This window comes from Cajanus cajan, chromosome 1 (genome assembly GCF_000230855.2).
Source record: "Cajanus cajan strain Asha chromosome 1, NIPB_CcT2T_4, whole genome shotgun sequence".
Lineage (NCBI taxonomy): Eukaryota > Viridiplantae > Streptophyta > Magnoliopsida > Fabales > Fabaceae > Cajanus > Cajanus cajan.
The window spans coordinates 70,368,078-70,381,423 of record NC_138517.1 but is presented as its reverse complement, the minus strand read 5'-3'; the positions used below and the strand labels follow the sequence as shown (position 1 = coordinate 70,381,423).

Genomic DNA, 13,346 nt, shown 5'->3' with positions numbered 1-13,346 from the left:
AGGCTAGGTCTGGAGAGACGGTACTCAATCACCAACGTCGCCAGAGGCACGTCGGTGTTCAACTTCCGGCTCGGGCGTCGAGTGAAGTTGACCCTGGAAAGGGTAAACTCAGCTACCGAGGATGTCAGAAGCGCCGAGGTATGCACCCACCTGGAGAGGCTACTCAACAATTTTCCACCGGAAGACACTACAAGTCAGAAGGTTGGCGTATTACCCGGACAATTGGGTCAACTCCTTTACTTGTCAATCGATACACCAAAAAGACCGTTTGACTAAGTAAAGGGGGGGCAGCTGTAGACCCCTAAAATTGTCCGGGTCGGAAATAAAGCTTGAAGACTCTCGAAGACTGAAGGAAGATCAGCCAGAAGGACTCCTGGAAGGCCCTAGGAGGGTTCTCTGTAGGTCTAGAGGTCTTAGAATAGCTCAAAATAAGGAAGTGGAGGGAATGAAGCCCAATACGGCCGTACTGAACTTAATACGGCCGTATTAAAGCTTCAATACGGCCGCAGTGAACTCAATACGGCGTATTGAAGTTTCTGAAACTTCAATACGGCCGTACTGAAATCAATACGGCCGTATTGAAGCTTCAATACAGCCGTATTAAACTCAATACGGCCGTATTGAAATTTCTGAATTTCAATACGGCCGTATTGAACTCAATACGGCCGTATTGAAGTTCAAAAATTTCAATACGGCCGTATTGCTTCTGTAGGCCGTATTGCGCCTATTCCCTATAAATATGACGTCAATTGGACGTCATTCCACACTTTCACACTCAGTTTTGACTCCCTCCTTGAGTATTCTGGGGTTTTTTGAGCAGTGTTCTGCCCTAGGAATCTCTCTGGGAGTCGATCCGACGAAGTTCCGGAATTCCGAGCACTTAGCTTGGAGATTCGAACCTAGTCGAAGGGAAATCCTCCGGATTTCCATAGTCAAAAGTTTTTAGGAAGGAGCGAGCGAGCTTGTAGAGCGAGGGAACGCCAAAAAGCTTCCCAGTCTTACTCAATATATAAAAGCACGCTTCAAGAGGTTTCTTCTTAAATCCTTCCTTTTACTGCTTTCTGTGTGCATATTTAAACTATCACCATGTAGATAGTTAATTTATAATCGCTTATAATAAATAGGGGTAATTTAGTAATTTTACGCTATCATTTTAGAAATAATCTGTCATAGGGAACCCGAAAGGGGCGCTGTGGGGTGCTAACACCTTCCCCACGCGTAACCGACTCCCTTACCCAACTCTGGTTGTAATGGCCAAAGTTGATTTATAAAATCAATTGCCTTACCCCTTTTTCCAATGTTTTGAGTAAAACATTGGTGGCGACTCCACGAACCCTCCTTTTGCGAAAACCACTAATCCATAGAGGGTCCCGCTTGGGATTAATATGGATTGGTGAGACTTTTAATAAATAAATTGGATAAGATCGACAAGGTCTCAGTTTGAGAACAAGTCTTTCTAGTAATCCAATACATTTTCAAAACTAAAATAAAAGCGAGCTCGACCGTCTTCGCGACCGCCGAGGCCCGTTCGGGCCGGTGGCGACAGTGGGTATGAGCTTATCCCTCTCATTCTTAACAACAGTGAGGCCTGTCTTCTTGGGGACCACCTGGACCGGACTCACCCACTGGCTATCTGATATAGGATAAATGATCCCAGCTTGAAGAAGCTCGGTCACCTCCTTCTTCACTACATCCAAAATGACAGGGTTGAGTCGCCTCTAGGGCTGTCTCACTGGTTTAGCTCCATCCTCCAGTAATATCTTGTGCATGCATGTGGATGGACTGATACCAGGAATGTCTGCTAGGGTCCAACCGATGGCTTTCTTATGCTTTTTCAGAACCTGCAACAATTTCTCCTCTTCAACAGCATCAAGGGAGGTGGAAATGATCACTGGAAACTTCTCATCATCCTCCAAGTAAGCATACTTGAGGTTCTCTGGAAGAGGCTTTAACTCTGGTGTGGGTGCTGGCTGAACATCAGAAGGAACCAAAGAAGGGAGAAGGGGTTCCGCAGCCTGTACCTCAACCTGCAAGTCAGATTCTTGTGTACTTCCTGAAACATGGTTAGTGCATTCTGACTCCAAAGAATTAATATCCAGAGGTACAGCACCCAAATCATCAGATATGAAATCAGATTCAAAATCAAACTCGGAAATAGATTCAGAAAAATAATCAGATTCAGTGCATGCAAGAGAAGTATATAGATCAGATAGAAAACAATGTTTCTTATCATGCAAAGAATAAAAATCATAAGCATACTGATCAACAACATCATCAAGTATCTCTGCACGAAAAATAGAATGGTCCTCAGATGGATGTTTCATGGCATCAAGAATATTAAAATGGACAACACTATCACCAAACTCCATGGACAATGTACCAGTATACATGTCAATCTTAGTTCGGGCTGTTTTCAAAAATGGTCTACCTAAAATGATTGGGGCGGAACCATGGGAGAATCCTTCCTCCATGTCAAGCACATAAAAATCAGTAGGAAAAATTAGTTCACCAACCCGAACTAAGACTTCCTCAATGAAACCTGTAGGGTGGGCGACACTTCTATTTGCCAACTGTATCACCACACCCGTAGGCTGCATAGGACCAAGAGACAGAGATTTAAAAATGGACAAAGGCATGACATTTATAGAAGCACCCAAATCAAGCATGGCATTTTCAAATTTGTTATTCATAATAATACAAGGTATGCAGAAAGTACCTGGGTCCTTACATTTTTCAGGAATGTGAGGAACAGATTTACCTATCAAAGCAGACACATTTCTGCCCATGCTGATTCGCTCATTGCCCTTCATTTTCCTCTTATGAGTGCACAGCTCCTTCAAGAATTTTGCATATCTGGGAATTTTCTTGATGGCGTCTAGTAAAGGTATGTTCACCTCCACCTTCCTGAAGGTGTCCAATATCTCCTTATCCACCTCTTCCATCTTTTTTCTTGGAATCAATTTAGGAGGAAATGGAAGAGGGATAGGAGGCTGCTGCAAATCAGAATTGTTGCTGGAAGAAGGTCCACCTGCATGAGAATTTTGGGCACCAACTGGTTCATCATTTTGTTTAGGTGCAGCTGTTGGAACTGGTACTGGTGCAGATGGAGGTGGAGGTGCTGTAGTGGGTATGTCAATCTGTTTTCCTGACCTCAATGTGATGGCACTCACATTTTTCGGATTCTGCACAGTTTGTGAAGGCAACTTATCTGAATTTTGAGACTGTGCCTAATTAAGTTGAGTGGCCATCTGCCCCATCTGATTGGTCAAGCTCTGAATGGAAGCTCTAGTCTCTTGCTGGAATTGCATATTTTGAAGAGTCATCTGCCTCACTAACTCCTCCAATGAAGGTTCAGAAGTAGAAGATTGAGGAGCTGGTGGTGCAGGAGCTTCATGTTGTCTCTATTTGTTGCTGTTGGATAGGAGGAGGTACATATCTGCTAAGACCAGCATTATTTTGGAAGGAAGGGGATGGTTGTTGTTGCTGCTGCTGCTGGTTAGACCATTTGAGGTTAGGATGATTTCTCCAACCTGGATTGTACCTATTACTGGAGAGGTCATAACTCTGCTGTTGTTGTTGCTGGACAGGAGGTCTGTTGTAAATATTTGTAGCATATGCTTGAGGAGCATGAACATCATAAGGCTGCTGCAATGATGGACACGAATCTGTATGATGGTCATTTGACGTGCAAATGCCACAAACCCTTGCCACAGATGCAGATGAAGATTTCTGGTTCATGGCAAGTTGAGTGACTAAACTGACCAAGGTATCAAGCTTCCCCTCAAGCTTCCTATCTGCAGATGAAGAAGAATCAGCAGCTACATCATTAATTCCCCTGAGCACAATAGCATCATTCCTGGTGCTGAACTGCTGGGAATTGGAGGCCATTTTTTTAATTAAGTGCCTAGCCTCAGCCGGAGTCATGTCACCAAGGGCTCCTTCACTGGCAGCATCAATCATACTCCTCTCCATGCTATTGAGGCCCTCATAAAAATACTGCAATAGGAGCTGCTCAGAAACCTGGTGGTGGGGACAACTTGCACATAAATTCTTCAATCTCTCCCAGTACTCATATAATCTCTCCCCACCAAGTTGCCTGATCCCTGATATATCCTTGCTGATTGCAGTGGTCTGTGAGGCAGGGACAAATTTCTCCAGGAACATTCTTTTTAGAACATCCCAGCTAGTGATGGACCTAGGAGCCAAATAATACAGCCAGTCTTTAGCAACTCCCTCCAATGAATGTGGAAATGCCTTCAGGTAAATGTGATCCTCTTGAACATCAGGAGGCTTCATGGTAGAACAAACAATATGGGCAACAAATGAATTAGTCCAGTTTTAAGTACAAAAGGAACATCTTCTTCAGGATATTGAATGCACAAACTCTCATAAGTGAAATCAGGTGCAGCCATCTCCCTAAGAGTCCTCTCACGGGGTCCATTATGTTCACCCATGTTTTCTGTTTGGCTTTGTCGCCACCGGCCCGAAACGGGCCTCGGCGGTCGCGAAGACGGTCGAGCTCGCTTTTATTTTAGTTTTGAAAATGTATTGGATTATTAGAAAGACTTGTTCTCAAACTGAGACCTTGTCGATCTTATCCAATTTATTTATTAAAAGTCTCACCAATCCATATTAATCCCAAGCGGGACCCTCCATGGATTAGTGGTTTTCGTAAAAGGAGGGTTCGTGGAGTCGCCACCAATGTTTTACTCAAAACATTGGAAAAAGGGATAAGGCAATTGATTTTATAAATCAACTTCGGCCATTACAACCAGAGTTGGGTAAGGGAGTCGGTTACGCGTGGGGAAGGTGTTAGCACCCCACAGCGCCCCTTTCGGGTTCCCTATGACAGATTATTTCTAAAATAACAGTATAAAATTACTAGATTACCCCTATTTATTCTAAGCAATTATAAATTAACTATCTACATGATGACAGTTTAAATATGCACACAGAAAGCAGTAAAAGGAAGGACTTTAAGAAGAAACCTTTGAAGCGTGCTTTTATATATTTCGTAAAACTGGGAAGCTTTTTGGCGTTCCCTCGCTCTACAAGCCCGCTCGCTCCCTCCTAAAAACTTTTGACTACGGAAATCCGGAGGATTTCCCTTCGACTAGGTTCGATCCTCAAGCAAAATGGCTCGGGGCTCAAGAACTTCGTCGGATCAACTCTCTGAGTGATTTCTAGGGCAGAACACTGCTCAAAAACCCCAGAATACTCAAGGAGAGGGTTGAAACTGTGTGAAAAAGTGTCGAATGACGTCCAATTGACGTCATATTTATAGGGAATAGGCGCAATACGGGCTACAGAATCAATACGGCCGTATTGAAATTTTTGAACTTCAATACGGTCGTATTGAAGTTCAATACGGCCGTATTGAAATTCAGGAATTTCAATGCGCCCGTATTGAGTTCACTGCGGCTGTATTGAAGCTTCAATACGGCCGTATTGATTTCAGTACGGCCGTATTGAAGTTTCAGAAACTTCAATATGCCGTATTGAGTTCACTGGGGCCGTGTTGAAGCTTCAATACGGCCGTATTAAGTGTAGTACGGCCGTATTGGGCTTCATTCCCTCCACTTCCTTATTTTAAACTACTCTAAGACCTCTAAACCTACAGATAGCCATCCTATGGTCTTCTAGGAGTCCTTCTGGCTGACTTTCCTTCGATCTTTGAGGGTCTTCGAGTTTTATTTCCGACCCGGACAATTTTAGGGGTCTACAGCTGCCCCCCGTTTACTTAGTCGGACGACCTTTTGGTGTACCGGCTGACAAGTAAAGGAGTTGACCCAATTGTCCGGGTGGTGAGCCGACCTTCTGACTTGTAGCGTCTTCCGGTGGAAAATTGTCGAGTAGCCTCTCCAGGTTTTGCTTTGCTTGCTGCCCAAGCTGGAAGCTGTGAGTACCCGCCTCTCCAGGCTTAGCTTCACTCTTTGTTCGAGCCGGAAGCTAAGTACCCTTGTGACAACGGTAGCAGTGTGAGTTTCGCCTCTCCAGGCTTAGTCTCGCTCTTTGTTCGAGCCGGAAACTAAGCACCTTTGTGACGACGGTGAGCAGTGTGAGTTTCGCCTCTCCAGGCTTAGTCTCGCTCTTTGTTCGAGCCGGAAACTAAGCACCTTTGTAACGACGGTGAGCAGTGTGAGTTCCGCCTCTCCAGGCTTTGCTTTGCTTGCTGCCCAAGCTGGAAGCTGTGAGTACCGCCTCTCCAGGCTTAGCTTCACTCTTTGTTCGAGCCGGAAGCTAAGTACCCTTGTGACAACGGTAGCAGTGAGTACCCCCCTTTCCAGAGATAGCTTCGCTCATTGCTCGAGCCGGAAGCTGCATACCTCCGTGTTTGTGATGACGGGGTAGCGTGAATATCTCCTTTCCAGGAATTTGTGATGATTTTTGTCTCCACAGTCCACGATGCTGCTTCGACGGTTGTTTTTTTGATTTTTGTGCCGCTGAGGGCTGGATAACGCAGGGATCCGTCTAGGGGATGTGCAGTTACTCATAGGTTCTTGTGTCCCAACTTTCCATTGCGTAGTTGGTGCCCACTGGGGAATTTCTGATTCCTTTGGGGTGCAGACACAAAGATGCTCTTTCTGATGTGAGCGGTGCCTTATGATTGGCTGACGTCCTCTCGACGTTGGTGGAGTATCCCGGTTATCCTTATTCGGGTGACTCTTTTTGATTTTTGGATTTTGTTGCCTCTGTGTAGGCTGTTATCCGCTAGGGGATTTTGTCATTGGTTGTGATTGGCCTCTTCTGTTAGGCGTATCAGCTTGACGTTCAATGATTGGCTGAAAAGCCAGATTCCACTTGGGGAATGATTATTGATCTTTTCGATTTTTTTCTCTTTTTTGAAAGAGTGCCTCTGAATAGGCGAATTATCTTGATGTTTGATGATTGGCTGAATGCCGAATTCCTCTTGGGGAATGGTTATTGATCTTTTTTTGATTTTTCTCTTTTTGCAGGGATGCCTCTGAGTAGGCGATTGGGGAATGAGGGATCTTATGTATCCCAGAGTATTATTTAGGAAGCCTCTGCAGGCTTAGCCTCACTCAACACTTGAGTTGGAGAGCTATCTTCACTGAGGAAGTTTAAGTCCTTTGACTTGGATATTCTGCTTGGGAGATCGTACTTCCATTGGGAATTTTGTCGATCTTGCTTTGATAGCTCTCGCTGGGGATTTGTTCTGAGCGCGAGCTGAGGTTTCTCTGGGGAGTATTATTTCTGCGAGCCTCTCCAGGCTCAGTTATTCTGTACAGTTGGGGGAGTATTATTTCTGCAAGCCTCTCCAGGCTTTAGTTATTCTGAGGAAGTATTATTTCTGCAAGCCTCTCCAGGCTCAATTATTCTGAGAGTATTATTTCGGCGAGCCTCTCCAGGCTCAGTTATTCTGAAAGATGTGAAATCTTTGTCTTTTTTTTTGTCGACTTTTGACTTTTTCTGTATGTTTGCCTTTTCTGTTGTTTTTCGGCTTTTTCTGTACAGGATTTAAATTGCTAGAGAATTTAAAATCAAACAGTGGAAATTTTCATTAAATAGAAAATAAGTTTGTACGAGAGAAATCAAAAGAAATCAAAAGATGGGACACAGCCCAAACAAACTAAATACATAAAAATTAAAGGAAGCAATCCGGTCTTCACTCATCGGCCGGCGGATCCTGAGGAGGAGTGGGGTATGTAGACCCCTAAAATTGTCCGGGTCGGAAATAAAGCTTGAAGACTCTCGAAGACTGAAGGATAATCAACCAGAAGGACTCCTCGAAGGCCCTAGGAGGGTTCTCTGTAGGTCCAGAGGTCTTAGAATAGCTCAAAATAAAGAAGTGGAGGGAAAAAGCCCAATACGGCCGTACTGAACTCAATACGGCCGTATTGAAGCTTCAATACGGCCATACTGAAGTCAGTACGACCGTATTGACACTTCAATACGACCGCTGCGAACTCAATACGGGCGTATTGAAATTTCTGACTTTCAATACGACCGTATTGAACCCCAATACGACCGTATTGAAGTTCAAAAATTTCAATACGGCCGTATTGGCCCTGTAGGCCGTACTGCGCCTATTCCCTATAAATATGACGTCAATTGGACGTCATTCCACACTTTTCAACATAGTTTGAACCCTCTCCTTGAGTATTCTGGGGTTTTTGAGCAGTGTTCTGCCCTAGAAATCACTCGGAGAGTTGATCCGACGAAGTTCTTGAGCCCCGAGCCATTTTGCTTGAGGATCGAACCTAGTCGAGGGGAAACCTTTTGGATTCCCTTAGTTAAAATTTTGTTCTAGGAGAGCGAGGAGCGGGCTTGTAGAGCGAGGGAACGCCAAAACGCTTCCCAGTTCATTTTTTATAAAAAGCACGCTTCAAGAGGTTTCCCTTCAATCCTTCCTTTTACTGCTTTCTGTGTGCATATTTAAACTGTCATCATGTAGATAGTTAAATCATAATTGTTTAGAATAAATAGGGGTAATTTAGTAATTTTACGCTGTTATTTTAGAAAATAATCTGTCATAGGGAACCCGAAAGGGGCGCTGTGGGGTGCTAACACCTTCCCCACGCGTAACCGACTCCCTTACCCAACTCTGGTTGTAGTGGCCAAAGTTGATTTTTAAATCAATTGCCTTATCCCTTTTTCCAATGTTTTGAGTAAAACATTGGTGGCGACTCCACGAACCCTCCTTTCATGAAAACCACTAATCCATGGAGGGTCCCGCTTGGGATTAATATGGATTAGTGAGCCTTTTAATAAAATTGCTCGTTTGACGAGGTCTCAGTTTGAGAATAAGTCATTCTAGCAATCCACTATTTTTAAACAAAATAAACGAGTCCAACCATCCTTCGCGAATGCCGAAAGCCCCGTTTCGGGCGGTGGCGACAGATGGCGACTCCGCTGGGGAAGCTTGAGAGTCAGTCCCATTTAGTGACAGATTATTTTTAACAAATAATAGTTAAAATTACTTCATTACCCCTTGCTTGTATTATAATATGTTTTATTATATGGCTTTTAAATAACTGTTGTATGCTTAAATTCCGCAATTGTTTGAAATAAAAACTGCACACAAACCTTTGCACACAACAGTTCCCTCTATACCCGGGGGCATGAGTGGTAATCCATAGGGAGTGGATGTTAGTACGGCCGGTTGATGGGTTTATAGGAGCCTATGAGACCGTTGTCGAAAAGCATCACTCAAGGTGATAACCATGAACTTGAGTCCGACGGTGCGTTGGAGCTTTCCATCGACCTACGACAAGAGGAATTGGGTCCCTATAATGGGGGCACCTTGGGGGCCTTTGACCAAGTGAGAACAGTTAGATCCTCCTTGAATATGCACTTTTCTGCAGGAGACCCCTACCTCGTAATTCGCTCGTGACTGTTCGTGGATGAGTGAATTGTTTGTGTAAATGCTTATGTGCAATTGTTTGTGCATTAATAAATAACCTCGTGATAAGGTCTAAGAATAATCCCCATGCATGAAAATACCATGACATGAGAGGAAAAATCATGTGTGAAAATATAATAAAAGTAAGGAGCATAGGCATCATTATCAATAATACCTCATGCATCCTCATCATCATTTATAGGTTCACTAATACCCTCTCGATGTGAGTGAAAGAGACCCGTGACTATTGAGATTCTCCGTTGTGGAGAGATAATAGCCTAGGGAGGGTGATAAACTTTCATCTTAAAAAGGCAGCGCCTCAAAGATGAAAGATTATCAAGCTCACATCAAGAGTGTATTCATATCATAAATAAGCTAATTAGAATAAACATTCATTTTAGAAAGTGGCTGGTCATCTCTCTGTCCTTACGCGCGCACAGAGAATCAAGAAAATGGAAGCGCTAGAGGAACAAAACAAGAAGCTCACGACCGAGCTTTCACAGCTCAAAGAGCAGATGGCGCAAATGTTGGAACTCATGCGTCACCATAACATTCATGGATCTCATCACAGTGACCATGGGTCCCATCATGAGGGAGAGGAGGAGGAGCATGAAAAAGATCCTCCACATGCCACACCTCTTGGGGCTGGAATCATGATTAAAGAGCCCGAGGTTTCAAAAGAACAATTCCACGCCCTAGAGGATCGGTTGAGGGCTATGGAGGGGCATGACTTCGATATTAAAGATGCCGCCGACATGTGTTTAGTAAGGGATATTCAATTCCCTCCCAAATTTAAAGTGCCAGATTTCCCGAGATACGTGGGATCGACTTGCCCCAAGAGTCATCTCACCATGTACTGCCGAAAGATGGCTGCATATGCCACAAACGAAAAGCTCTTGATCCACTGCTTCCAAGAGAGCTTGGCTGATACCGCGCTCAACTGGTATATGCAGCTAGATGGAAATCTAGTACACACATGGAGGCAGTTGGCTGACGCCTTTCTCAAGCGCTACAAATACAACATCGACCTAACACCCGATAGGTCAGATCTTCAAGCCTTGAGCAAGAATAATGATGAATCTTTCAAGGCGTACGCCCAACGTTGGAGGGAGTTGGCGGCACAGATAGAGCCCCCGCTGTCAGATAAGGAGACGGTGTCCCTATTCATAAACTCGTTGACCGGTCCCTATTATGACAAGATGATAGGGAACACGACAACACTCTTCTCGGACATCATCACCATTGGCGAAAGAGTGGAACAAGGGCTGAAAAGTGGGAAGCTAGCTGGGCTTTCCCAATCATTTGAAGCCAAGAAGACCTACGGGAAGAAGAAGGAAGGAGGAGTCAATGCCGTAAATATTTCTTCATCTTCTTCCACTTCGAAGTCAGGAAAGTCGCAATTCACCCCTGTGAAGAAGTTTGATAAACTTCCGACCACCTACAGCGATCTCCTGCCGAAGCTAGTAGAAGCCAAACTTCTAGCTTACGTTCCACTAAAGAAGATTGATCCACCTCACCCCTATTGGTACAAACCGCAAGACAAATGTCTATACCATTCGGGGGCATCGGGGCATTCAACGGAGAATTGTAGAGCTCTCAAAAATAAGGTCCAAGACCTTATCGATGCAGGGTGGATCACTTTTGATTCAACAGCGCCCGACGTGAGCAAAAATCCTCTACCAAAGCAGGAGTAGAGAGAAGAACAAGCCACGATAGGGCCCCTTCATATTTTTCTTTTAGGGACTCATGATCAGTACCCGAGATCATGAGGACCTTTTCATGTAAATAAGGGTTTTGTACAGTTTTATATACATACATCAATAAAGAGGCATTTTCACATTACTCTCTTTTTGTTCTTTTCTCTCTTTCCTCATTAACATTAATAATTCTAAACCTAAACAGAACCAATAAAATAATTATGTCTGTAATTGTTCGCTCTGACCGGGATCCAAAAGTGAATGGGTTGAGTTGGAGAGTGATGAGGAGATCATCTCTCCGGATCTGCAAAGACTGCTAAAACGAGAAGCTCGCTTACTCCAACTCGTCAAGAGAAATTGGAGACTATAAATTTGGGGCATGGCCGAAAGATAAAAGAGGTCAACATTAGGACCCATACCAGTGATGAAATAAGGACACATGATTCCACTATGATTATAATAAAATCATTCTTTCTCATTGCTTCTTTTCTTGCTTATAATAAAATTCTAAACCACATTTTTTAACCCTGTTTGAATAAACATGAATGAGGTTAAAATCATCTTAATAATAATAAACCCACATCATTTTTATGTGGAAATGTGTGTGACAACTTGGAGCACCTCCCCTTGGCCTCGACAAGTGCCATCATGGATAAAAAGAAATCCTAAAAACAAAAAAGCTCGGCAGGAAACCCAAAAAGGGACTGCGCAAAAATAAGAAAAAAAACCCGCTAGGAATCCCACGAAAGGGTGACCTAGGCAAAAGTTAGGGTTGCAAAAAATGAATAAAAACAAAAGTCCGCTAAAACGCCACAAAAGGGTGTTTTAGGCAAAAATAAAGACAATCAAAAGTAAAAGAAATCCATGATGGTACCATGAACCGAATTCAAAAAGAAAGGTTCAAGAGAAGCTATCCAAGTTGTCAAATCACAACACGACTTTTTAACTTCATAAGTGTTTAATCAAACAAGCCTAAACACATAAGCCCACCTTGGCCAAACATTCTTACAAAATCCATTTTTCAAAAATAAAATAATCCCCTCTAAAACACAAACTTTTGAAAAATATACTCTTTCCCTTCTTTTCTCTCTTGTCCCAAAAGATTTTAGAATAATCTAGTGGGAGCATGGAGAAATAAATCATCACTGATCTGAACAACAAAATGGTGGAAGAACTGTGCCAAGAATTCAAGATCCAACACCACAACTCTTCCCCATATCGGCCAAAGATGAATGGGGCAGTCGAGGCAACCAATAAGAACATCAAAAAAATAGTGCAAAAGACGGTTGTCTCATTTAAAGACTGACACGAGATGTTACCCTTCGCTCCTCATGGCTATAGGACTTCAGTACGTCCATTTACAGGAGCTACTCCATTCTCACTCGTTTATGGGGTGGAGGCAGTTCTACCCATCGAAGTCGAGATATCCTATCTAAGGGTAATCATGGAAACAAAACTTTCCGAGGCAGAATGGGTTCAAAGCCAATATGACCAGTTGAACCCTATCAAAAAAAAACGGCTGAACGCCATATGCCATGGTCAAGCCTATCAGAGGAAGATCAAAAAGGCTTTTGACAAGAAAGTCCACCCTCGAGTCTACCATGAGGGAGAGTTGGTAATGAAGAAATTACTACCAACTCAAAAGGACAAAATCGGAAAGTATGCCCCAAATCACGGAGGACCATACGTGGGAAAACGAGTCTTCTCAGGAGGAGCATTGATCCTCACAAACATGGATGGAGAAGAACTTCGATACTTAGTCAACACTGACGTGGTAAAGAAGTACTATGCTTGAAGACGTTGCTTGCATAGGCCCGCTAGGATGAAAACCCAAAAAGGGCGTCCTAGGCAAAAGTTAGGGCAAAATAAAAAGCCTGCCAGTACAAGGGTACTAGGCAAAACAAAGGCAAATTTACCCCGTTAGGATACGTCCTAAGCAAAAGTTAGGGGCAAAAGAATAAGATATAAAAACAAAGCAAGCAACGATCACTTGAACCGAAAACCGAAAGGCGGTTCAAGTGATAATCTTCTAGAAGCAAGCGTCTTGCAGTATCTACACTCCTGGCTCAGGCATCTCACCCGAAACAATTAGGGAAACGAGAAAAGCGACAATTACAGATATAATTGTTTAAGCCAAAAATGTATAGCCTACCTTGGCCAGCCATTCTTCAGAAATTCCTCTTGTAAATCTTTCTGTATGAACATTTGTGAATATCAATAAAATATCCATTTGTTTCTTTTCTCTCTTGACCATGTGATTATGCCTTAAAATTGATGTTTCTAAA

The 13,346-nt window shown here is 43.4% G+C and overlaps 1 protein-coding gene across 1 annotated transcript; it reads right to left on the bottom strand.

The window, feature by feature from the left end:
• Positions 1-1,824: 1,824 nt before the first annotated feature.
• LOC145955444 (uncharacterized) lies at positions 1,825-4,454 on the bottom strand. Its single transcript, XM_083070197.1, has 5 exons — positions 4,347-4,454; positions 3,433-4,290; positions 2,934-3,182; positions 1,927-2,591; positions 1,825-1,858 (listed from the first exon to the last, which is right to left on the bottom strand). The coding sequence occupies exons 1-5, from the start codon at positions 4,452-4,454 to the stop codon at positions 1,825-1,827; spliced, it is 1,914 nt and encodes a 637-aa protein (XP_082926323.1).
• Positions 4,455-13,346: the final 8,892 nt, after the last annotated feature.

What these genes read in the sequence shown, in the direction of transcription:
- LOC145955444 (XM_083070197.1), bottom strand. Translation starts at nt 4,454, where the DNA reads ATGGGTGAACATAATGGACCCCGTGAGAGGACTCTTAGGGAGATGGCT. An exon ending in ATGCTGGTCTTAGCAGATAT is followed by an intron (nt 3,183 to 3,432) that starts GTACCTCCTCCT and finishes CAAACTGTGCAG; the next exon opens with AATCCGAAAAATGTGAGTGC. An exon ending in CCTCTTCCAGAGAACCTCAA is followed by an intron (nt 1,859 to 1,926) that starts GTATGCTTACTT and finishes ATGCTGTTGAAG; the next exon opens with AGGAGAAATTGTTGCAGGTT.